This window comes from Balaenoptera musculus, chromosome 6, assembly GCF_009873245.2.
Source record: "Balaenoptera musculus isolate JJ_BM4_2016_0621 chromosome 6, mBalMus1.pri.v3, whole genome shotgun sequence".
NCBI classification, from domain to species: domain Eukaryota; kingdom Metazoa; phylum Chordata; class Mammalia; order Artiodactyla; family Balaenopteridae; genus Balaenoptera; species Balaenoptera musculus.
Window position 1 is genome coordinate 80,256,679 of NC_045790.1, and position 26,083 is coordinate 80,282,761.

Below are 26,083 nucleotides of genomic sequence, written 5' to 3' on the forward strand. Positions count from 1 at the left end.
TATGATCCTTTTAATGTGCTGTTGGATTCTGTTTGCTAGTATTTTGTTGAGGATTTTTGCATCTATGTTCATCAGTGATATTGGTCTGTAATTTTCCTTTTTTGTAGTGTCTTTGTCTGGTTCAGGGTGATGGTGGCCTCATAGAATGAGTTTGGGAGTGTTCCTTCCTCTGCAATTTTTTGGAAGAGTTTGAGAAGGATAGGTGTTAGCTCTTCTCTAAATGTTTGATAGAATTCACCTGTGAAGCCATCTGGTCCTGGACTTTTGTTTGTTGGAAGATTTTTAATCACAGTTTCAATTTCATTACTTGTGATTGGTCTGTTCATATTTTCTGTTTCTTTCTTCCTGGTTCAGTCTTGGAAGGTTATACCTTTCTAAGAATTTGTCCATTTCTTCCAGGTTGTCCATTTTATTGGCATAAAGTTGCTTGTAGTAGTCTCTTAGGATGCTTTGTATTTCTGCAGTGTCTGTTGTAACTTCTCCTTTTTCATTTCTGATTTTATTGATTTGAGTCCTCTCCCTCTTTTTCTTGATGAGTCTGGCTAATGGCTTATCAATTTTGTTTATCTTCTCAAAGAACCAACTTTTAGTTTTATTGATCTTTGCTATTGTTTTCTTTGTTTCTATTTCATTAATTTCTGCTCTGATCTTTATGATTTCTTTCCTTCTGCTAACTTTGGGTTTTGTTTGTTCTTCTTTCTCTAGTTTCTTTAGGTGTAAGGTTAGATTGTTTACTTGAGATTTTTCTTGTTTCTTTAGGTAGGCTTGTATAGCTATAAACTTCCCTCTTAGAACTGCTTTTGCTGCATCCCATAGGTTTTGGGTCGTCATGTTTTCATTGTCATTTGTCTCTAGGTATTTTTTGATTTCCTCTTTGATTTCTTCAGTGATCTCTTGGTTATTTAGTAACGTATTGTTTAGCCTCCATGTGTTTGTGTTTTTTACGTTTTTTTCCCTGTAATTCATTTCTAATCTCATAGCGTTGTGGTCAGAAAAGATGCCTGATATGATTTCAATTTTCTTAAATTTACTGAGGCTTGATTTGTGACCCAAGATGTGATCTATCCTGGAGAATGTTCCGTGCGCACTTGAGAAGAACGTGTGATCTGCTGTTTTTGGATGGAATGTCCTATATATATCAATTAAATCTATCTGGTCTATTGTATCATTTAAAGCTTCTGTTTCCTTATTTATTTTCATTTTGGATGTTCTGTCCATTGGTGTAAGTGAGGTGTTAAAGTCTCCCACTATTATTGTGTTACTGTCGATTTCCTCTTTTATAGCTGTTAGCAGTTGCCTTATGTATTGAGGTGCTCCTATGTTGGGTGCATATATATTTATAATTGTTATATCTTCTTCTTGGATTGATCCCTTGATCATTATGTAGTGTCCTTCCTTGTCTCTTGTAACATTCTTTATTTTAAAGTCTATTTTATCTGATATGAGTATAGCTACTCCAGCTTTCTTTTGATTTCCATTTGCATGGAATATCTTTTTCCATCCCCTCACTTTCAGTCTGTATGTGTCCCTAGGTCTAAAGTGGGTCTCTTATAGACAACATATATATGGATCTTGTTTTTGTATCCATTCAGCCAGTCTATGTCTTTTGGTTGGGGCATTTAATCCATTCATGTTTAAGGTAATTATCGATATGTATGTTCCTATGACCATTTTCTTAATTGTTTTGGGTTTGTTTTTGTAGGTCCTTTTCTTTTCTGGTGTTTCCCACTTAGAGAAGTTCCTTTAGCATTTGTTGTAGAGCTGGTTTGGTGGTGCTGAATTCTCTTAGCTTTTGCTTGTCTGTAAAGCTTTTGATTTCTCCATCAAATCTAAATGAGATCCTTGCCGGGTAGAGTAATCTTGGTTGTAGGTTCTTCCCTTTCATCACTTTAAGTATGTCATGCCACTCCCTTCTGGCTTGCAGAGTTTCTGCTGAGAAATCAGCTGTTAACCTTATGGGAGTTCCCTTGTATGTTATTTGTCGTTTTTCCCTTGCTGCTTTCAATAATTTTTCTTTGTCTTTAATTTTTGCCACTTTGATTACTATGTGTCTCGGCGTGTTTCTCCTTGGGTTTATCCTGTATGGGACTCTCTGCGCTTCCTGGACTTGGGTGGCTATTTCCTTTCCCATGTTAGGGAAGTTTTCGACTATAATCTCTTCAAATATTTTCTCTGGTCCTTTCTCTCTCTCTTCTCCTTCTGGGACCCCTATAATGCGAATGTTGTTGTGTTTAATGTTGTCCCAGAGGTCTCTTAGGCTGTCTTCATTTCTTTTCATTCTTTTTTCTTTAGTCTGTTCCGCAGCAGTGAATTCCACCATTCTGTCTTCCAGGTCACTTATCCGTTCTTCTGCCTCAGTTATTCTGCTATTGATTCCTTCTAGTGTAGTTTTCATTTCAGTTATTGTATTGGTCATCTCTGTTTGTTTGTTCTTTAATTCTTCTAGGTCTTTGTTAATCATTTCTTGCATCTTCTCAATCTTTGCCTCCATTCTTATTCCGAGGTCCTGGATCATCTTCACTATCATTATTCTGAATTCTTTCTCTGGAAGGTTGCCTATCTCCACTTCATTTAGTTGTTTTTCTGGGGTTTTTTCTTGTTCCTTCATCTGGTACATAGCCCTCTGCCTTTTCATCTTGTCTATCTTTCTGTAACTGTGGTTTTTGGTCCACAGGCTGCAGGATTGTAGTTCTTCTTGCTTCTGCTGTCTGCCCTCTGGTGGTTGAGGCTATCTAAGAGGCTTGATGGGAGGCTCTGGTGGTGGGTAGAGCTGACTGTTGCTGTGGCGGTCAGAGCTCAGTAAAACTTTAACCCACTTGACTGTTGATGGGTGGGGCTGGGTTCCCTCCCTGTTGGTTGTTTTGCCTGAGGCAACCCAACACTGGAGCCTACCTGGGCTCTTTGGTGAGGTAAATGGCAGACTCTGGGAGGGCTCACGCCAAGGAGCACTTCCCAGAACCTCCGCTGCCAGTGTCCTTGTCCCCACGGTGAAACAGAGCCACCACCCGCCTCTGCAGGAGACCTCCCAACACCAGCAGGTAGGTCTGGTTCAGTCTCCTCCAGGGTCACTGCTCCTTCCCCTGGGTCCCGATGCACACATTACTTTGTGTGTGCCCTCCAAGAGTGGGGTCTCTGTTTCCCCCAGCCCTGTCGAAGTCCTGCAATCAATTCCCACTAGGCTTCAAAGTCTGATTCTCTAGGAATTCCTCCTCCCGTTGCCGGACCCCCAGGTTGGGAAGCCTGACGTGGGGCTCAGAACCTTCACTCCAGTGGGTGGACTTTTGTGGTGTAAGTGTTCGCCAGTCTGTGAGTCACCCACCCAGCAGTTATGGGATTTGATTTTACTCTGATTGCGCCCCTCCTACTGTCTCACTGTGGCTTCTCCTCTGTCCTTGGACGTGGGGTATCCTCCTTGGTGAAGTCCAGGGTCTTCCTGTCAATGATTGTCCAGCAGCCAGTTGTGATTCTGGTGCTCTCGCAAGAGGGAGTGAGAGCACGTCCTTCTACTCCACCATCTTGGTTAATCCTACTATTTTTCCAGGGCTATAATTCTTGATTTGTGATGTTAAAATGATGTAATCCACATGTAAGAAGAATACTTGGCAGGAGGGCATGCATTCAGTTCTTTCAAGTCATACCCAGGCATTAGGGGCAAGTTAAACAGAAGGGTGGGTAGGTAGGCAGGGAGGGGGTGTTCGGGGGGTGGGGACATATCTATGTTTTATCATATTGAAAAGTACTAGCTGTTCTGTCAAGAAATCATTCCTCCCAAACCTCACTCTTGAGTAAGTAGTATAATGTACAATTCTATAGATGTGTGAATAGCTAAGAGTCTGTGTTGGAGCTTAATTTACTCCTTTCTAGAGTGCTAAATGCAAGGAAAGTTTGGTTAAAATCTTAATCGGTCTTCTTGGCTAGGAGTATAAAGCAGAGGTTGGCAAACAATGGCTTGCCGGCCATATCTGACCCACCACCTGTTTGTTTAAATAAAGTTTTATTGGAACACAGCCAAGCCTATTTATTTGTTTATATATTGTCTGTGGCTGCTTTTGCACAACAATGGTAGGGTTGAGTAGTTGTGACAGAGATTATATGGCCCATAAAACCAAAAATGTTTACTATCTGTCCCTTTACAGAAAAAGTTTGCTGGCTCCTGGTATAGAGTTATTGATCTGTAAAAGAATGATCCTCCCTCAAGCCTGTCTGCTCCTTTCCTAGAACATTGGCCTGAAATGCCTAGGCTTGTCATTTGTCAATGAAGCGACATTCAGTTAATTGTTTTTATGATGAAAAACAAAGTATGTACGGTAAAAAGTTAAAACAGTACTAAGGAGTATAATTTAAAAAACACACAAAACTTCCTGCTTCCTTTCTTTTCTTCCACAGAGGCAACTATTTATAAATTTCTTCTATACATTTGCATAAATTATTTGTACTTATACAAACTTTTATGTGTCTATATCCTTTGGAATTATATAATTCACACAGTTAGTGGACCTTGCCCCCTCCTTTTTAAATTTAATGCTTTACTTTGAAGATTGTTTCATATTGGTACATAGCAGTGTGTATAGGTTTTCATTTTTCTTTTTTTTAGGGTTTATTTATTTATTTATCTATCTATCTATTTATTTATGGCTGCGTTGGGTCTTTGTTGCTGTGTGCGGGCTTTTTCTAGTTGCAGCGAGCGGGGGGCTACTCTTCATTGCAGTGCAGTCTTCTCACTGCGGTGGCTTCTCTTGTTGCAGAGCATGGGCTCTAGGCACACGGGCTTCAGTAGTTGTGGTGTGTGGGCTCAGTAGTTGTGGTGCACTGGCTAAGATGCTCCGTGGCATTTGGTATCTTCCTGGACCAGGGCTCAAACCGTGTCCCCTGCATTGGCAGGCGGATTCTTAACCACTGCGCCACCAGGGAAGCCCTACATATTTCTTTTTCTGGGCTCTTTATTTCATTGTATTTAACTTTTTGTCTATGTTTGTTTTATATGTAATTGTTTTAATTACTGGATTTTGTATAATACCATTTATTTAATGTTTGGTAGAATTAGCTCCCTCTTATTCTACTTTTCCCCTAGAATTTTCCTGGCTATTCTGCTATAAATTGTTTTTCCCTGGTGTACTTTTTTATTTTTTAAATTTTTAAAAAATTAAAAATTTTTTGGCCATGCCACACGGCACACGGGATCTTAGTTCCCCTTAGTTCCCCGACCAGGGATCGAACCCAAGCCCCCTGCAGTGGAAGCGCAAAGTCTTAACTACTGGACCACCAGGGAAGTCCCTGTGAGTCTTTGACAGTGCTTCCTTTTTGTTTTGGAAAACATTGTTGTTAAATTATAGTACATCTTTGTAACAGATATTCTATAGCCATAAAAGTGAATAGGAACCTCTTTAAATACTGATATGGAATGATATCGAAGATATATTGTTAAGGGGAAAAGCAAGGTGTAGAACAGTATGTATAGTATACTGTCATTTTTGTAAAAAATAAAAGAGAGGGAGGTATGTTTATATTATTTGGAGTAATGTGGAAGGAGATATAAGAAGTTGCTAGTTCCTGCTCCTTCTGGGGAGGAAAATTGGGAGAGGGAAGGGAGAATTTTCATTCTGTGCTCTTTTGTACCTTTTAAGTTTTGAATCACGTAAAGGTTCTACTTCTTGCCTAATTGCTCTGGCTAGGACTTCCATTACTGTGTTGAATAGAAGTGGTAAAAAGTGGGCATTCTTGTCTTGTTCTTGATCTTAGAAAAAGCTTTCAGTCTTCCACCACTGAGTATGATGTTAGCGATGGATTTTTCATATATGGCTTTTACTGTGTTGAGGTAGTTTCCTCCTATTCTTAGTTTGTTGAGTATTTTTATCATGAAAGGGTGTTGAATTTTGTCAAATGTTTTTTCTGCATTAACTGACATGATCATGTTTTTCACCTTCATTCTGTAAATGTGGTCTATCACATATATTGATTTGTGTATGTTGAGCCAAACTTGCATTTCAGGAATAAATCCTACTTGGTCATGGTGTATAAATCTCTTAATATGCTGTTGAATTTGGTTTGCTAGTAATAATTTTTTAAAAAGTAGAATAATAAAGTTTTGTGTGAGTCTTGAATCTCTAAAGCTGATGTGGAAAGTGGGGGAGGTGCCTTCGGCAGGCCAGGTCTGAGTCTCTATCTCTAGATATACAGAAGTAGAGTTCTATGCTTATTTGGGGTGTGCTGAAGTCTCCTCTGCCTAGAGCATCTACCTCAGTCTTTCTTTTGTTGTTGAAATTCTTTGCTTTTCTCCCCCAATTCCTTTTTTTTCCTCCGGGGAGATAGAGCATTCTGAAGTATGTGTTTTTCATATTTTTGTGACCCTTGCACATGGTTGCTTATTCTATTACAAAAGTAATACTAAACGTTCCTGAGTTTTTCTTATTTGCCAGACTCTGCTTTGATTGAGGTAGTTGCTATTATTGTCCCCCTCTTATGGATGAGAAAACTAAGGGGCAGAGACCTTACATAACTTACTCAGGGTCTTATAGCTAGTAAGTGGCAGAGCTGGGATTTGAACTCAGCTAGGCAAGCTCAGAGCCCGTTCTCATACCACCATGAGATACTGTTTCTCATCTCTGTAGTTGCTAGTCTCAAGAGAATCGTAGACTCCCAGAGCAGAAAGTGATCCCCATCCCAAGCTTCTTTTTGTGTCCATTAACTTGGGAATGTTCCCAGACATCCCAACTTTTCAGATTTACCAGGACTATATTTACCAGTTCTCCTAATTCATATTAGGTATTGTGCATCAGTTTTTCTACTCAATTTAGGTGTCACCTCTGGTAGAGCAACTTGTCCTCATTTTCTTTATCAGTAGTGTTAAAGCATTGCAGTAGTCAGTTATTTCCAAGGTCCAGTCCATCTCTGAATAGCTATAAGTTCTCTGACTTCTATTTATTCACATTCAGTTTTTCTTGTTTGTTTCAGCCTAGTATTCTCCTCTGTTGATATTTTGAATCTTGATTCTGATCTCATGTAATATCAGCTGTCCTTGCCAGGACTGTGACATTTTGTACATTTCTTAAATATCTCTAATCCAAGTTGTTGACTAAAAAGCTGACTAGAGGGCTTCCCTGGTGGCGCAGTGGTTAAGCATCTGCCTGCCAATGCAGGCAACACGGGTTCGAGCCCTGGGCCGGGAATCCCACATGCTGCGGAGCAACAAAGCCTGTGCGCCACAACTACTGAGCCTGCGCTCTAGAGCCCACGAGCCACAACTCCTGAGCCCATGTGCCACAACTACTGAAGCCCGCGCGCCTAGAGCCTGTGCTCTGGAACAAGAGAAGCCACCACAATGAGAAGCCCACACACCGCAACGAAGAGTAGCACCTGCTCGCTGCAACTAGAGAAAGCCCACGCGCAGCAACGAAGACCCAATGCAGCCATAGATAGATAGACAGACAGACAGATATTTTTTAAAAATTAAAAAAAAAAAAAACTGAATAGATCTAGACCACCCCTAAGTGTTCTGGGTTTTTAGCCTGTATCAGATACGCTTAACCAAGATTTTGTGGTTTTATCCACAAAGATAAAATAAATGACTGTTAATACCTTATTGAAATTAAGCTACACTATATCCGTGGTGTTCCTCATTTACTGACTTAACTTTAAGCTTGCCTTTTTTTTTTTTTTTAACCTATCTGGACCCAAACTTCTATGCTATTTATTTGCCTTCATTTGCTATTACTGCAAGTTCACATTCATATGGCAGCCATGGAATTAATGCTCCTAATTATTATTATATATATAAAATATATAATATATATTATAAATATATATAAGTATATATGTATATATTTTTTGGGGGAGCCGCGCTGCGTGGCTTGTGGGATCTTAGGTCCCCAACCAGGGATCAAACCTGGGCCCATGGCAGTGACAGTGCTAAGTCCTAACCATTGGACTGCCAGGGAACTCCTGATGCTCTTAATTATTAATGTACTGTTTCACGAACACGAGGTGAATGTACCAACATACAAACTTCAGTGTTCTCTACTTTTATTTATTTATTAGTGGATCCTGGATGAATCCTTTGGGGGAGGGGACTTATCTCAAGATAATATAAAATTGTTACATCCTAATAGTAGATATTAGGTCCAAGTTTTGATATTTTTGGTAAATGAAACATTTCTTCGGTGCAGTGAGTATGGTAGAAAATGTCTAATTCTTGTTCAATAGAGATTTAGCCTTCCTAATTAATATTATTTATTAATACTGTATATTCTTTGTTTCTCCTACTCTGAATTTCATTTTTTTTTAGTTTTTCATGTATTTGCAAGTTGAAAATTGATTCAGATTAGGACTTTTATGCATTATTATGGAATTTAATTTCACACATTATAGATTTTGAAATTTATTGTAATCTTGGCTCAGAACTATTGTTCCGAGTCACAGTGTAATACAGTCTGCTGGTTGAATCTAATTAAGGTGTCGTATCACTTGCATGCAGTATGTATCTTTGCCTAGAATGTTTTAAAATTCCTCACTTGGGAATAACACTTCCCTCAGTTCTTGGTTTGATTGAAAAACCCAGCAATATTTGACACACTGTATGTAACTCTTGTTTAAGAGGCAGACTTTGTTTATCTTTTGTGTTTGTTGACTATTTTAAGCAAAATGCTAAACTGCAGTTTCCAGCGTGGTTACTAATAGACTGAGTATTAACCTTATTAATGTCGCATATTCATCTGCTGTCATTGCATTCAAAGACAAGCGTGACTGTATTCCAGTTCTGGGTACACAAATATTAAGGAAATATAACTAATTTAGTAAATGAAAGTTGAGTAGCTTGAAAGTAAAATTGCTTTCTAACAAGTATAATTTATAATTTTAAAGAAAATGAGCAAGTTATCTCTTTATGAGATAATACTTTACAATTATAGGGTTGACTGCAGTACTATTATTATGTGTTGGAGAGGTCGATCACCTCCCTTTCTTAGTACTATATGAAAAAACAATTTCAAGGCCATTAGTATTCCCAGGATTATCTCACTTATTAGCACACAGATCTTTTTTCCTCCTCCCACTTGGTTTCTCCCTCTATTACCTGTTTCTTAATCTCATTTGCAAGGTAATCAGCCCTTAAATAAACAAGAATTCTCCAAAGATTGAGCAGAAACCAGGGTTAAGGGGCACAGGCCTGGTTAACACAGGGCCTTTTGTGAAGATGCTCTTCCCCAGCAGAATTGTTCCTCTCAAGGCCTTTTCTATTTGATCCTTAGATATATACTTTCAGTATTTAAATAAGGAGCCTTTCTCCCTGTCTATTTCTAGGTATCCTTAGAACTTCCAGTGCGGTGCAATAGAAAAGTATTGTATCTCTCTTCTAGTCCTGTCTCTACCCCTTTATTGCTCTATAACAGTGTTTCTCAACTTTGGCACCACTGACATTTTGGACTAGATAATTCTTTGTTGTGGGGGACCGTCCTGTGCATTGTGGGATGTTGAGCAGCATCCCTGGCCTCTACCCACTAGATGCCAGTAGCAGCCCCCAAATTATGACAATCAGAAATGTCTCCAGACACTGCCAGATGTCCCCTGGGGGACAAAAATCACCTCCAGTTGAGAACCAGTGCCTTACAACATTGAACAGGTATTTGATTTCCCTGGCTGAGACAGTTTCCTCATCTGTGTAATGTAGCTGCCTACTGCACAGGATAAAATATATGTACAAGTGCTTTGTGTATTTTTAAGTACTGTGTACAAATAAGAGGTTGGGGTAAGCCTGGCAGCAGAACTCAGCTCTGGACTTTATTTCTGCCAGTATTTCAGTGTAGAGAATGAAGCTGAGAATGTCAGGTCTTGGTGATGGGGCACAGGCCTCATGCTTTGTTTGTCGATAGTACTCTATAGAGCTGTTCTGTCCAAATGGAGAAAGTGGGTGGGTACGTTTCAGGAGGTGATGTGAGCAGGACATGACTAGTTGATGTGTTCTTACCAGGCAATGCTGAGATCCTGAGGCAGCTGCAGTGGGGCAAATCTCTATTGAGAGGGCATGTGCATCCTCAGAATGACTCTAGCTTTTCTTACTATACTGAATATTTAGCACCCTGGCATGCATGGCTTTGCCAACATGCCACCTTTGCTCTGCTACTTTTTTTTTTTTTTTTTAAATAACTGGAGAAGTTTATTTATTTATTTATGGCTGCGTTGGATCTTCGTTGCTGCACACAGGCTTTCTCTAGTTGCGGCAAGTGGTGGCTACTCTTTGTTGTGGTGTGCGGACTTCTCACTGCAGTGGTTTCTCTTGTTGCAGAGCGTGGGCTCTAGAAGCACGGGCTTCAGTAGTTGTGGCTCATGGGCTCAGTAGTTGTGGCTCGTGGGGTCTAGAGCACAGGCTCAGTAGTTGTGGTGCATGGGCTTAGTTGCTCCACGGCATGTGGGATCTTCCCGGACCAGGGCTCAAACCCGTGTTCCCTGCATTGGCAGGTGGATTCTTAACCACTGTGCCACCAGGGAAGCCCTCTGCTACTTTTTTGAGTAGCCCTATCTTCCCCTCCTATTTATTTCAAATTGAACAAACATTTATTGTCTCTTATGTGCAAGGCATTGTGCCAAGTGCTTTCACATACATTCTCTTCCATTCCTTTTATAACCCTGTAAGTGGCATTACTGTACTTGTTTCACAGTAATAGTAGTAATAGTAGTAGTAGTAATAGTAATAGTAGTGGAGGCAGCAGCAATAGTAGAAACTAGACGGTATTGAGTTCTTACTCTGTGCGTGTGCTAAGTGCTTTATATGTATTAAATCATTGAGTGCTAGCAACAATTTATGGAGTTGATACTGTTATTATACTTCTTTTTACAGATGAGGAAACTGAGGCACGGCAAGGTTAAATAGCTCATCCACACAGCTAGTAAGTGGTAGACCCTGGATTTGGATCTAGGCAATTTGTCTCCAGAGCCTACTCTTAGGAACAGGGTCAGAAAGATGACATAACTTGTACAAGCTCAAGGAGCAAATGAAAGGCAGACTAGGATTCAAACATAATGTATGACTCCAGTCTCTGCCTGTTTCCAGTGTGCCAAGCACCACACTTCTCATTCACTTATCTTCCCTGCCTCTCTCTGGATAGGATTGCTTCTATGATGCTAGCTTACAGCACAGCACAGGGGATCTATTAAAAGATACTTCGTGAATTCAAGTTGGGATGATAAAAGGGGTGATAAATAAGAGGCAAAGAGGAACTTGGAACCAGCCTCGTGGAGCTCTTGTTATTCAGTGCTTTGGTCTGAAAATTCACTTTTACATCTGATTTCTATAGAATTCTGCTACTTTTAGTTAAGAATGCTTTTGTTTTGGATGGTAGTTTTTGAATTTAAAGGCATAACATTTATTTTATTACATAGTTCTGGTTATGGACCTGTTATCTGTGTGTTGGAGCAGACCAGAAAGGGCTAGAACCTGGAACCAGATTTATCCTTGGGGTGGGCAGGTGATGATAGGAGAGAGGTAATGCAAGTAAGTTAAACCCTTATAGATGGTATATTAGTTTCCTAGGGTTGTCGTCACAAAATACTACAAGATAGTGGCTTAAAACAACAGATATTTATTCTCTCACAGTTCTGGAGGCTAGTCTAAAATCAAGGTGTTAGCAGGGCCATGGTCTCTGAAGGCTCTAAGGGAGACTCCTTCTTTGCCTCTTTCTAGCTTCTTGTGTTTGCCTGCAATCCTTGGAATTCCTTGGATTATAGATGCATCACTCCAGTCTCTGCCTCTGTTTTCATGTGGTGTTCTCTCCTCTGTGTCTAAATTTCCCCCTTCTTATAAGAACACCAGTCATATTGAATTTAGGGCCCAGTCTAACCCAATATGATCTCATCTTAACTTGATTACTTCTGCAGAAGCCCCTGTTTCCAAATAAGGATGCATTCACAGGTTCCAGGTGGACATGAATATTGGGGGGGTCACTATTCAACCCAGTGCAGATGGTATCCAGAGAGTAAGAAGCAAATGGCTTTGTGTGCAGTCAGCATGAGGAGAGACCCACTGGAGTAGGTGCAGGTTCTGACCAGTGAGTAAAGCAAGACAGGACACTCTAGAGGTTGTGCAGGTTGTGATCAGAAATTCAGGTAGATCATGACCCTTTGATCAGTGTAAGCAGGTAATAGAGTCCTTACTCTAGGCCGGTCTCTACTTTCTATGGGACCCTGGCAAAAGCAGGCTACAGTATTTGAGGTACCAGGCAAATGATCAGTTTGCCAAGAAAGAGAACATGTCAGGTACCAAGGATTTGAATCATGAGTGGCATTTGGTCTCAGGAATAAGGAAAAGCTCAGCTGAGAGAGTGGGGCCAACTAGATCAGGGCCAGCCATGCAGCAACTGTGACTCGCTGCTGAGTCCCAGCGAGGTGGCTGAAGCATCCAAAAATCCCCCCTTCCCAGGGATAGGCCTGGAGCCCAGGCAGCACTGAGCCTCCAGTGCTTGGTGGATGACGGATAGTAAGGAGAAATGAATTAGAGGCTTCATTATTATAATTCACAAACAAACTGTCAGCATCTGACATTGGCAAGTGTTAAGGTGCCCTGGCAAGGTATAAATAAGAGTGGTATCTCTGGGTACTAGTGAGTGCTTTAGATAAAGGAGAATGAAAAATTTAATAACATTAAATGTCATTTGTAAAATGAAAGCTCTTGCCCTTCCTAGGAAACACTTTGTAGGTCAGCCTGTCTGCTCTCATCAGAGAGGCTGAATCAGAGGTTGAGTTGTTTTAACGTTAACACCTTTTCTTTTTAAATAAATTGCTTGATAACACTTCCTTGGAACTTTGACTATTTCTTTAACATATTCAAAATCCAGCCTGTCATGTAGTTCTAGGATTCTGAGTGATCTATACTGTCTGTTTCTCCCCTCACCGTTAAGCTGGACTGATTTTTGTGAGAATTATGTCCTAGACAGTTCATAAGAACAGAGAACCCCAGTGCTGGTGCTAGTTGAAGCCTTCTTCACCTACCTGCTTCCACCGTTTTAGCCTCGTTCAATTACTGTTGGGTGTGTGTGTGTGTGTGTGTGTGCATGCGCGTGCGCGCGTGCTTGCCCTTGTCTCCCTGAACCTATAATATATTTCTAACCCAGGATCCTCATTCAGGTTATTTTGTCATTGATTATTTTTGGGAGCCCTCTGGATTCCATCAGACCATGTTCCTTAGTTTCCAAAGTTATCACAAACAATTCTGTGGTGAATGTTACTGTTCATAACACTAATAAAGTTTTGTATGCCACATTATTTGCTTAGGATAAATTGCTAGAAGTGAAATTGCTGGATCAAGGATATGCGATCTTGAATGCTTTTTACACGTATTTCCAAATTACTCTTCAGAAAAGTTTATGCTCTCTCGTTGTATATATAAGCGCTCTTATTGCCGAACTCTAACACTGGATAATTTTTTTGAAGTTTATCAACTTGGTAGATCATATTTTTGTTTAAATTAATTGCTTTTTTTTTTTTGGCTGCGTTGGGTCTTCGTTGCTGTGCAGGCTTTCTCTAGTTGCAGCAAGCCGGGGCTACTCTTTGTTGCAGTGCGCGGGCTTCTCATTGTGGAGGCTTCTCTTGTTGCGGAGCACGGGCTCTAGGCGTGCGGGCTTCAGTAGTTGTGACGTGTGGGCTCAGTAGTTGTGGCTCGCGGGTTCTAGAGCACAGGCTCAGTAGCTGTGGCGCACGGGCTTAGTTGCTCCACGGCATGTGGGATCTTCCCAGACCAGGGCTCGAACCCATGTCCCCTGCACTGGCAGGCAGATTCTTAACCACTGTGCCACCAGGAAGTCCCTAATTGCTTTTTTATTGCTAGATTAGTTGAACATATTTTCATGTTTATTAACCATTTAAAAGTTCTTGTTTTGGGAATTACCTGTGAATATTCTTTGCCCATTTTCTTTTGGAGTGTATGCTTTGATCCCATTTCTTCTTTTATTGAACAAATATTAATTGAGCACCTTTTATATGTTAGGGCCAGACAATGTTCTAGGTGAACAGCACAGACAAAATCCCTATGATTAAAGAGTTTATATTCTAATATAGTGAGGCAGAAAATAAATATGTAGTATGACAAGTAGGGATAAGGACTGTAAAGAAGGTGCCATGAAAGGCAGGTAGAGATGATGGTGGGCAGGGATGCTATTTATAAAGGTGGTTTGGGGAGGCCTCACTGATACCACTGGTATTTAAGGGGAGACCTGAAGAAAATAAAGGCACAAACTCTGCTGATATTGGGGAAAGCATTATAGTGGCGGGAACAAAGAGTGCAAAGGGCTTAAGGCAGGATTGTCTTTGACTTGTGACGTGATCATAGTTTGGTGAGTGCGGGAGAGAGTTAGGAGGTGAGTTTGAGAGGTAGCAAGGAGTGGGGTGGATGTGGGGTTACAGACTACGTAGGGCCTTGGAGCCAGAGTAAGGAATTTGGATTTCATTCTGAGTGAGATGGGGAGCCATTAGAGCGTTTTGAATAGTGAAGTGATATGACCTGACCCAACGTTTTGAAAGAACATTGGTGTTGGTAAGTAGAGACTAGACTGTGAGGGACAGTGATGGGATCTGGAAGACCAGTTAGGAGTCTCTTGCAATATATCAGATGAGAGACCCTGGAGGTGTGGTGCAGGTAGTGACAGGTGATTCTGGATATATCACATAGAACCAGTAGATTTGCTGATGGATCGGACGTGAAGTGTGAGGGAAAGAGGAGCTGAAGAAGATCCAAGGTTTCTGACCTAAGGAGCTGGTAAGGCAGTTGCCATTTGCTGAGAAGGGGAAATGTGGGAAGGAGAGGATTGGTGGTGATCTGCGAGAGCTTTTTATGTGATGAAATGTATTAATCTTTTGCCATTTAGGTGGAAAGGTTTTTTCCCTCAATTTGTTGTTAATTAACTTTGTTAGTTGTGTTTTGCTGTACAGAAATGTCAGCTTTTAAATCTTGTCATCTGTTAATCTTTATAGTTTTTTGGTATTGCTGTCATGTCTAGACAGGTTCTAAAAAATAATCACCGATGCTTTCTTTAAGTATTCTCATGGTTTAGTGTTTGCATTTAACTCTTTAATCAGGGTAGAATTAATTTTGATATAGACTGTGAATTATAGTTCAATCTTAATTTTTCTCATATAATTAACCTGTTTATCCTAGCATCATTAAACAATTTGTTCTCTGCTAAGAAAAATGATTCTATCATTTCCTTTGAATTGGGAAAGAGGGGTGTGTGACAGGTTGTGTGAAGAGGTATTATATCACGTATTTGTGTTTAGCAAGCCCCTAGTCTTGTTTTGGTTGATGACTTGGTGACTGTAATGTCTGAGTGTGACAGGTTATAAACATTTATCTCCTGAGTCTCTTCCATTCCCAAAAGAGGTACTTGCCTTAGAAGGTGGCTTTCATCAGTTCCCTCAATGATTGTGAATTCTGCCTTGCGGATGATATGTGACCTGTTTTTAACCACAGCCTGTGTCCTCCTACCAAATATACTTTTCTGTGACCTACTTTTGTCAACTGACAATTCCTCTGGGATTATAAACTAAAATTTGCTTCAGCAATACAAACACTGACTACAGTGTATATACTTCCTGTCCATTTAATCATACTATAGATTCCAAAGCCCTGTAACATTTACGTTTGCCACTCTTACATTCTCTGTGCTCTAGCCCTTACCTGATATGTGGATACTTTAGAGGTGACAATAGTGTTTAATTTACTGGATTTTCTTCTTTAAGGCAAGAAATGGGTTTCTTATGTTATTAATAATGTTTACCAAATCTTAAACTTGGGTGAAGTCTTCAAGCTTGGAAGTAAACCTCCAGCATGTTGTTAACCTTAGAAATTTGTGTCAAGGCTGATTGAACCTAAATCTCTTAAATGCTTTCTTTGTTTTTTGTAGAGAGGGAAGTATGAGGTTCCTAAGTGGCTCTCCCCCAGTAGTATTCTGCTTCTTCAACAAATGCTACAGGTAATCTTTATTTATTTTAAAATAATAGAAGTCTTTTGTAATTATTTGATTTTAAGATGTCTGTAGTGCTACCACATTTATCTGTCAGCTGTAAAAAATTCCATTCATTATATCTACTCTGCAGATATTCTCTACTAGGTGCTTTCTCTGCAAGTGCATTTTTTTAAAAAGACTGCTACCATATATCTTTGCTGATTTGGTTTTTCTTCCTTTTTCCTGAGCATTGTCTGTTTTCTCTAACCAGCTCTTGCTCCACTGTTTTCTGTTTTCTTGCTCCCATTCTTTTTCCATTAGATATATAGTAGATACGGAATAAATGCTTAAATGAGCTGATGTACAATTGAGTGGGCCCCATGATCTAGTGCAGTGGTTTTCAAACTTTAGCGTGTATCAGAATTGCCAAATGGGCTTATTGAGACACAGATTGCTGGGCACCACCCTGAGAGTGTCTGATTCAGTAGAGCTGGGGCTGGACTAAGAATTTGCATTTCTAACAAGCTCCCAGATGACACTGATGCTGCTGATCTGGGAACCACACGTTAAGAGCCACTGGTTTGGTGTTATGATCTCTGAGGGTGAAAGACAGGAGTGCTGAAGTCTAGTTATCCACCCTACCAATCAATAGGCATGCCACCTAACCTGGTTCTGACCTGTAAAATGGGGATTCTGAGCTTGGCCTCAGTGCTTGCTACATAGTGTTAAGTGGATAAAATGAGATTAATGGGAAACACTTTGAAAAATATGAGTACCTTATTAGCAATATTTTTTTCATTATTATGTATTCAGTTTTTCCATATATTAAGCCATCTCTACTTTTTATTCAAAATTTACCTTAAGCTCACCTACCTTAAGTAGGGCAAGACCACCAAATCTCCATAATGAGATTGAAAACACCTCATCCTTTCTTCTAAACTCCCCAAAACTTAATCTTTGTTGATTAATTTTTCTCTCCTCACATTTGAAAATTACAAATGGAAAAGAAAGGTGTGCTTTTCAACTTGTTATATGTGATTGTAAGCTCATCGGAGGTAGAGATTGCATATTCAGTGTGAATGCCCTGCATTGTGCCTGCTTGAATATTAAATTGGTGAATATTTCCTGTGAATAGGTTTTCCAGCAAAAGACTATTACATCATACAATAGATTGACTGAACTTCATGAATAATGTCCATACCAATGAAGTTCATGTTTGTTAAACATTTATCTTCTAAGCCCGTGTTGGTAGCTATAGTTTTCTTGCCTCTATTCCCTTTTAAAAGAATTTATTCCAAGGCCATTTTAAGGTCTTTGACAGCATTTCTGTGATGATAAAGTTTACATCTGTTCTGATGAATTTTGAGTTCTCAGAAGGAAAGGTGTTCTACGCGCTCTATTTAAAATGTTAATCTCCAGCTACCTCTCAATGGCCACTAGGTGGACCCAAAGAAACGGATTTCTGTGAAAAATCTATTGAACCATCCCTGGATCATGCAAGATTACAACTTTCCTGTTGAGTGGCAAAGCAAGACTCCTGTAAGTAAAATGAAATCCAGTAAAATTAAAAAAACAAAAACAAAAACTTTGTGTGGATTCAGGATGGACAATGATGTGGTCTGAATACAAAAGGAAATATATTTTGTAGACTTATCTGTTAGACTGGTGTTTGGGAGATTGTAACTGAATTGTATATTTGCCCGTTAACCTCTAGGACAGTGGCTCCTAACCGGGCCTGCACATGAGAATCACAAGGACCTTAAAAAAAAGTGCCTGTGCCCTGTCCCACAGCAATTAATGGATATTTTTTAAAAGCTCCCTGGTGTTTCTCACGTAGTCAGGATTGTGAACAGTGCTCTGGGAATCTTAGGCAAGTTACTTAACTTTTCCAAACCTATATATTCGTCTGTAAAAAGTAGGTTAAACCTGTTCTTTCTATTTCCCAGAGTAGTTATAAGGTTATAGAGGTTCTCAAACTTTTAAGTCTGAGGGCCCCTTTATGCTCTTATTATTCACTTATTAAAATATTTATTGATCGATTCATTTAAAAGTAACAGTACTAAACCTATTACAGTTTATCACAAATATTTTTATGAAAAATGACTATTTAAAAAATAAATTTAGTGGGAAGACTAGCATTGTTTTACATCTTTGCAAATTTCTTTAAAGTCTAGCTTAATAGAAGACACTTGGATCTCACCTGCTCCTGCATTGTTTTGCTATGATGTTTTGACTGGAGATCCTCAGGGGTCTGCAGACCATACCTTGAGAACTGGTCTAATATATATATGAAAGAACTTTAAATAACACAAAGTGCTACGCAAGTTTAAGCAATTATATTAATAAGTATTCCTACATTAATGTTTTAAAAAATATTTTTTAACAAATGGCAATTTGAACTTGGTAAAAATGTGAGCATTACTGAAGGGTATGTATAATATTTTTTAATTGAAGTATAGTTGATTTACAATATTGTGTTAGTTTCAGGTGTACAGCATAGTGATTCAGTTATGCATATGTATATTTTTTCAGATTATTTTCCACTATAGGTTATTACAAGATATTGAATGTAGTTTCCTGTGTTATATAGTAAATCTCTGTCGCTTATCTGTTTTATGTAAAGGGTATGTATACTTGGTATATTAGCAAACTATTGCTGCATAAAAACCCACCCCAAAATTTAGTGACTTGAAACAATAATAATTTACAATTCTGTGGATCAGCAGTTTGGGGCTCAGCCAGACATTTCCTGTGTGAGTCTTACCTGGGGTCACTCATGTGGCTGCAGTTAACTGGTGACTTGACTGTGGCTGGATGGTCTAAGCCTCACTCAGAAGACCAACTGTTTGTGCTGGTTATTTATTGGGCCACACTGTCCAGCAGGCTAGTCTGGGCTCCTTGATATGGCAGCTGGATTCCAGAAGAAGCCAGAAAGTGGGCAAACCCTAACACTTAAGCTTTTTTTTTTTTTTTTTTTTTGGCTGCACCACGTGGCATGTGGGATCCTAGTTCCCCGACCAGGGATCGAACCCGCACCCCCTGCATTGTAAGTGCAGAGTCTTAACCACTGGACTGCCAGGGAAGTCCCACACTCAAGCATTTTTCAAGCCTCTGCTTGCATTGTGCTTACTAATGTCTGGCCAAAGCAAGCCACAAGGCAAAACCCAGAGCCAGTGTGGAAGGTGTAGCCATCAAAGTTGGTACAGTTCTTATCCTCTTTTCACAGATAAGGAAATCAAGAAATTAAACATAACTACTTAAGAAATAAATCTAGTGAGAAGAGTGGCACTGCTTTACATCTTTGCTGATTTCTTTAAAGTCTAGCTTAATAGAAGACACTTGGGTACTCATCTGTTTCTGCATTCAGTCTGTTTTGATATGTTGTTTTGATTAAAGCATATGGAGAAAATGCAGCCTTACACAGATACATAGTTAGAAAAGCATTTTAATGCTTTAAAGGAGAAGTGTTTTAATAGCCTTTTCAGATAATTGAGGATTTTTTTTGATAATCTACTACAACGTCTGCAATGGAGAGGGGTATGTGCATGGGTCAACAGAATAGCTTGGATACATGCCACATTGTAGACCTGGTACAGCTGTGGGGAATTTGCTTTCTGGAAGAATTACACCAGTAAATATAAATACTTGGAAAAATAGACTATGTTTGTTTTTAACCCCTTCTCACTAGTCTGCCCACTGTTATGACCATGCAGCCTGATCTGAAATTCCTCCAGATTCTCCTGTGACTGTCAACCCCTAAAATCTCTCTTCTCCATATTTCTTTTAACCTTCCAAGACATCTTCAGTATCTATTGAGCAAACACAATTAGAGCTGCAACTTAATGCTAACAACCATCAACACTGAGAGCCTAGGACAGCAGAGTATACGGTGTCTGAGCAGCGCAGCAGCAGGGCCAGGGGAGCTGTGATGTGCCCTTGTGAGGTGGAGAACGTGGGTGGTGCACATGCCTGTGTTCAGCCATTGGGGGTCATCATTTCTCCACGTGTGGGAGGGCTTTGCACGTCTTCTCAGCCGTGATCCTTAATAGGGTAGGATATGCTACTGTTTGCAGTGGAACAGATGCCCAAATGAAGAAAGTCTCTGATTTCAACAACACAAAGATTATTTTAAATTGGGGCACAGTATAAGGTAAGATACATAGTTTTGAGTGTTCCAAAAAAGTATATGATTTTCCTTACATCTTAGTATAATAATTACTAATATTTATTGAATGCTTACTATAATAGAAAAGTGTGCTACTGTAGTACTATAATATAATATAGACAGAGCCCTTAGGATAGTACCCTTAAAGGCTTTGTGTTTTTAACTCTATTAACTCATTTAATCTTCATACAAACCCTCTGAAGTAGGTACTGTTATTGTCCCCATTTACAGATGAAGCAACTGGACACAGAATCATGAAATAACTTGCCCAAGGTCAAACAACTAGTAAGTGTAGAACCAGGATTTTAACCCAGACAGAAGGGCTCCAGAATATAATGGATCTGACAGGCCAACTAATTCAAACTCAGGGCCTGTATTCTGTGTAGCTGTAGCCTTTGTGATGAACATTAGTTGTCTGGTCTCTGTTGGAATAGCTACTGGAATAGAGTCATGGAGAGGTGGCATTATGGTGTGGTAGGAAAAACCCTGGGCTAGGATGAAAAATGCCAGTTTCAGGCAAATTGCATAAATTTTTCTGAGTCTTCATTTTCTCACCTCTAGTATGGGTATTCTAATGCCAGTCTCTTCTGTATGTTTGGATCATGTTTTGTCATCTATAGAGTGCCTTTAAATGTTATGTCATTAATCTGTCATGTCTGCCTTGCAGTGCTGTCACAGGGATCAAATGAGTTATATACAGAAGAGCTATAAGGGATTATTGCTTTTCAAAATATTTGCTTTTCTGCCTCAGTATTGTGCTTCATCAAGAGTGAACTATAAAAAATAATTCAGATTTACTTGGATATTTAAGATATAGATGCTATTCTGTAACTCTATGCATGATCTCCTATCATTTTCACACGTAGCTCTAGTACCCAAGTATTGTATCAAATAGAAGTTATATTCAGTTCTATTTTCTGCCCTACTGAATAGGAAATGTAGTAGGCACGGATAATCCAAAATAATTGGCTAGCTTTGGGTATGTATTTTTGTACTTAATTTAACTGGAGCATGTGTGGCTGAGAATTCAGAGTACTTAAAGTGTTGAGACCCTTTGGAAAACTTGAGATAAACCATGTTTTTCAGACTTTGGTGTCTTGTCCTACTCTTTTCATTCTTTCCAGTTCAGGAACCCAGCAAAGAAGATAACATCTCCTTCCTACCCTTCCTTCCTTTCCTCCACACACCTTGTGGTAAAGTTACAGAGCAAGAGGCTATGGGGGAGAGGTTTTTGTTTTTAAGAAAGTAACTTAAGATCATGGAGGGAACCCCAGAAATCATTTCCTTCATGCTTGAGCAGTGGTATCAACAAGAAGATACCCAACTGGGTGGTAAAGTGTCCAGGCTTCTGAGGTTGAGCCCTTTCTGAAGCAGGAATCTACGTTTTGGGGAGCTGCTAAGGTCAAAGCAACACAATGAAAACTTACTTGTGGCATTTTTGACTTTCATAAAACCATCAGCATAAACCTTTGTGGTCTCCCCATTCTCCCTAGCCCTTGAGGTTGAGCTTGTACCAGCCAATCATGCAGGTCATTGTCTGTACTGTTCCTCTAGTTTCATGATGGCAACATGACTTTCTCTTGAGTCTGATGTTACAAGTGTGGTGTCCAGAACAAGGGAAGGTCATGATATTGCTCTGCCGCATGCTGGTACCTTGAAGGTCAGTGAAAATCTGAACTATGTGATCTAAAGAAAGGGCCAGAATGGTAAGGGGGGTTAATCATTAAAACAGTGGTTAAAGGAACTGGAAAAGAGAAAACTTGGAGAGGACAGGTTGTTGATAATAGGAATATTCAAATTTCTGAAAGTTCTAATACCAAAGAGGAAATAGAATTATGACCGTTATAGTAAAAATAGTTAACAGTTTTTTGAGGGCCTACTCATTTAAGGTGATGTACTAGGTACACCACATAGGTTACATATATTGCAAGGCAGGTGCCATCTCTGTTTTACAGATGATGAAACTGAGGTTCAGAGCAGTGTAGTAATATGCTCAAGGTCACACAGTTATTTTGTGATGTAATGATTAAAACCAAGGTCTCTCTACTTCCAAAGCCTGTCAGCTGTCAGATTGTACCAATTCACAGTGGATAGGGGTCACAGGGAGACAGACCTTAGGGGAGGAGGAAGAAGCTAACCATCTCAGCTCTTCCGGAGAGGAAGACTTTAAGCAGAAAGCGAAACATCCCATATTGGGGCTGTTGTGAAGCGAATTCTTACATTGGAAAGATGACTTTAAAATTACATTCCTTACGATTCTTTTCCCATATGATTTTCTGAACTCCTATTCCAGGTCCAGGCCAGACCCTTCCTGCCTTTTCATTCTCAGTGATCCTTGTTTGGTTCTGAGAACTCATTTCTGGCCCCATCTCTGGTGAGGTCTCATCATGCAGGGATCACAATACTTGGATAACTTCTGTCCTTAAGCAAAATAAAGTTTGTGTAGCGGCTGTGTCACTTCTTCCTTTTAAAAATTGTGCTTTACTGGTACCTTCAGCATAATGATGATTGTGCAGCATCCATGGCACCATCATAAGGGCTCCTTGGATTGCGCTAAACCCAAACATAACCTGGGGGACAATATGCTACAAGTCTGAGCCACTCTTTTACCCAGTCTGTTGTCCTGCCGGTGGTTTTAGATGCCCAGATGACTGCTCCTTTATGTAAATGCCGGTCCCTGTCTTGCGGTAGGGGAGGAGAATATAGTCCCTTGGCTGCACAGCAGAATTGTAACAGTTGATCAGATGATGAGGGGGATGTGAAGGGCTGGGAAAGAGAGCTCATCATCTTCTTGAACTTCTTATTGTTATCTGCTTATATCTTTAAAAATTGCGGAGAATGTTTATTCGTGTTTTTTTTTTTTTTAATTTATTTATTTATTTATTTATTTTTGGCTGCGTTGGCTCTTTGTTGCTGGGCGCAGGCTTTCGCTAGTTGCGGCGAGCGGGGGCTACTCTTCGTTGCAGTGCGCGGACTTCTCATTGCGGTGGTTTTTCTTGTTGCGGAGCACAGGCCCTAGGTGTGCGGGCTTCAGTAGTTGTGGCTTGTGGGCTCTAGAGCGCAGGCTCAGTAGTTGTGGCGCACAGGCTTAGTTGCTCCGTGGCATGTGGGATCTTCCCGGACCAGGGCTTGAACCCCTGTCCCCTGCGTTGGCAGGTGGATTCTTAACTACTGCGCCACCAGGGAAGCCCGAGAATGTTTATTCTTACCCAAGAGTTTGACAAACTCATGTTGTTTTTACGTGTTGGTGTTTGATTTTACCAGGTAATTATGGTAATTTTAAAATTTCAAAACCATAAATATTTTGTAATTTTTTGTTAATAAAGTTAATAAAATTTTTTTGTAGCTTATTCACCTTGATGAAGATTGTGTAACGGAACTTTCTGTATATCACAGAAACAACAGGCAAACAATGGAGGATTTAATTTCACTGGTAAGAAATACAACATGAATTTGAGAGTAATATCTTTTGTTTCATCATTGTTTTTTATTTTATCAGTACATTAAAAATAGTATAGCATTTTTCAGACCTATGAGTTTATCATGGGTGTAAATATTGCACTTATTTTATGTTTATGTGTGTTTTCCACTCAACTCTTTTTTCTGATATCTGGTGGATATACTCTTTAAAAATGAGATTGATCAAAGAGACTTAAAATGGAAAAAAAATTTTAAGAAACAGAACAAACGAGTCCAGAGAATTGACAGAGTTTCAGTTTTGACTACTTTAAATTCTCTAACATGGAACTGTGATTCTTTTGTAGAAATGAGGTAAACACAAAGCAGTTTTCATTTTACCTGAAAGCAAGCTTGTAGCATTGCATCACCCCCAACCTTATGAACCAAATACCATGAAATCATCATCATGATTTCTGGTATTGGATCATTTTAGCTCTTTCAGATGCTTAATCTCTAGATCACACACGTGGTTTTTTTCTAGAGATAGAGGCACTCACAGCTGTCTCTGAGTACAATCTACCACGATGGGCAGGGATCGCAGCCAGCATGGCTCCTGGTTCAGTACTATGTCTCTCATCACCTATGAATTGTATTTGTTTTTTTCTCTTTTCTAACTTGAAAGGTAAAGGCCTTAAGCAAATTTCTTTTTAAACTAACCAAAGCTTTACTAAGCCACAATTTTTTTCAGTGAGGAGGAGATATGAAGGAATTCTTTTGAATGACATAATACGTCTTTTGAATGACAATTCCAGACAAACGGAACATGTCTGGAAAACAGAATGATAATTTACTTTTTCATGGAATGAAAGGGGATGATAAGAATTGGGAACTGCTGCCAGATATGTCAGGTCCTTAGTATTTTACAATGAAAATTCGAAGTTTTCATGGGAACAAGTTTAAAAAAAATTACATGACCTTTTCTTTGGAATGCTCTTTAATAGAAAACTATATTTTGGATTCAAAAAATTTCTTTTTAAATTTTTTTTATAGAAATTTTCAAACACCTACAGAAGTAGAGAGACTAGTGTAATAACAATGGTTTTCCATGTACTCATCATCCAGTTTTAACAGTTATTAACATTTTGCCAATTTTTTCTATATTCCAACACTACCCTCCATCTGCCCTTTTTAGCTAGGGTATTTCAAAGCAAGTCCCATATATCATGTCATTTTATCCAGAAAAAATTTAGTATGAGATTCACAAACTTTTAAAATCTGAATCTTAAAAGTAACATACTCAGAATTTCAAGAATCATTAGGAAGAAAAAAGTCTTTAAAATAGTATCCTTTATGTGGTGTCTACATATAATTTTCAAACTTAAAAGTGAAATGGAAATGGGAATTGTTTTCTTACTTCTGATAAAGAAAACAAAATAATGAGGCGATAGAGATTGTTTTCTGGTGTTACATCTCTTTAAAGATCTCAGTTATCCTGAAAGCTAGGCATGACCAACATCAAGAATGTGTGAGGAAAGTAATGGTTTTTCTTCTTGTGTACTTTCCCCTCATTCTTAAATGCCTGTTTATACTTATTTTCCAGTCGTAAGGATGAGTAGACAACATCTTCTTAACCTTGCCTGAACATTGTAATCACCTAGGAACTTTAATCCTGATGCCTAAATCCCACCCCCAGAGATTATTATTTCATTGTTCTGGGGTATGGCATAAGCATCACAATTCTTAAAAGCTTTCCAAATGATTGCAGTGTGTAGCCAGGAGTTGAGAAGTATTACTCTAGATTCTTGCTCTTCAAAGTGTGATCTAGAATCAGCAGCATCAGCATCACTTTGTGCTTGTTAGAAATGCAGAATCTCCGTCCCACCTCAGACCTGCTGAATCAGAATCTGCATCTTGATAAACCCTAAGTGATTCATCTATACGTTAAAGCTTGTGAAGCATTGGTCTAAGTCAGTGGTTCTCAACTGGGAGTGATTTTGCCCCTCAGGGGACATTTTTGGTTGTCACAACGGGGGTGTGTGTATATGCTAATGGCATCTAGTGGGTAGAGGCCAGGGATGCTGCTAAATATCCTAGAGAATAGCCAGTCACCACAAAGAATTATCCGGGTCAACTATCAATAGTGTTGAAGTTGAAAAATCCTGGTCTGGGTGGTCTCAGAGAATTCACATTGGTTCTAGGTACTTTCCAGTTTAAAGAGCCTTGGGAAAACCAGGTTTGAGATCAGCCGTGGTCTGTTATATTTTTTTTTCTGGCATCTTGGGAGCTCTAGGGGCTGGCTAGACAGGACAGAGATCAGTTTAATGTGATCCATGCTGGGTATGGTGCTGCTGATCTTTGTGTAAAGAGAGAGAAACAATATTATTCCCAAACATTCAACTCATGGAACTACCACTTTTATATTATATCCATGGGCATTCTTAAACTGCTTTTTGTATGTGGAAGTGAGAGTCTCTCATGTATCATGATTTTGAGCCATCTCATAGTCCTGTTGAGATTTCCTCCTGTGGTGCTAGAGCTTCCACTTCATAGCTTTCCTTACTTTTCCCCGATCTTCCAGCCGTGAGTGGCCCTGGGT

The 26,083-nt window shown here is 39.5% G+C and overlaps 1 protein-coding gene across 7 annotated transcripts in view; it reads left to right on the plus strand.

Moving 5' to 3' along the window:
• MELK (maternal embryonic leucine zipper kinase) overlaps window positions 1-26,083 on the plus strand; it is a 90,744-nt gene that overhangs the window by 33,916 nt on the left and 30,745 nt on the right. For 6 of the 7 annotated variants that reach the window (XM_036855650.1, XM_036855656.1, XM_036855654.1 and 3 more), the window contains 3 exons: window positions 15,882-15,950; window positions 17,364-17,462; window positions 23,435-23,521. In XM_036855650.1, coding sequence (XP_036711545.1) covers window positions 15,882-15,950; window positions 17,364-17,462; window positions 23,435-23,521 — 255 coding nt within the window. The remainder of the gene's footprint in view (window positions 1-15,881; window positions 15,951-17,363; window positions 17,463-23,434; window positions 23,522-26,083) is intronic. The other variant, XM_036855652.1, reaches the window with a different exon arrangement.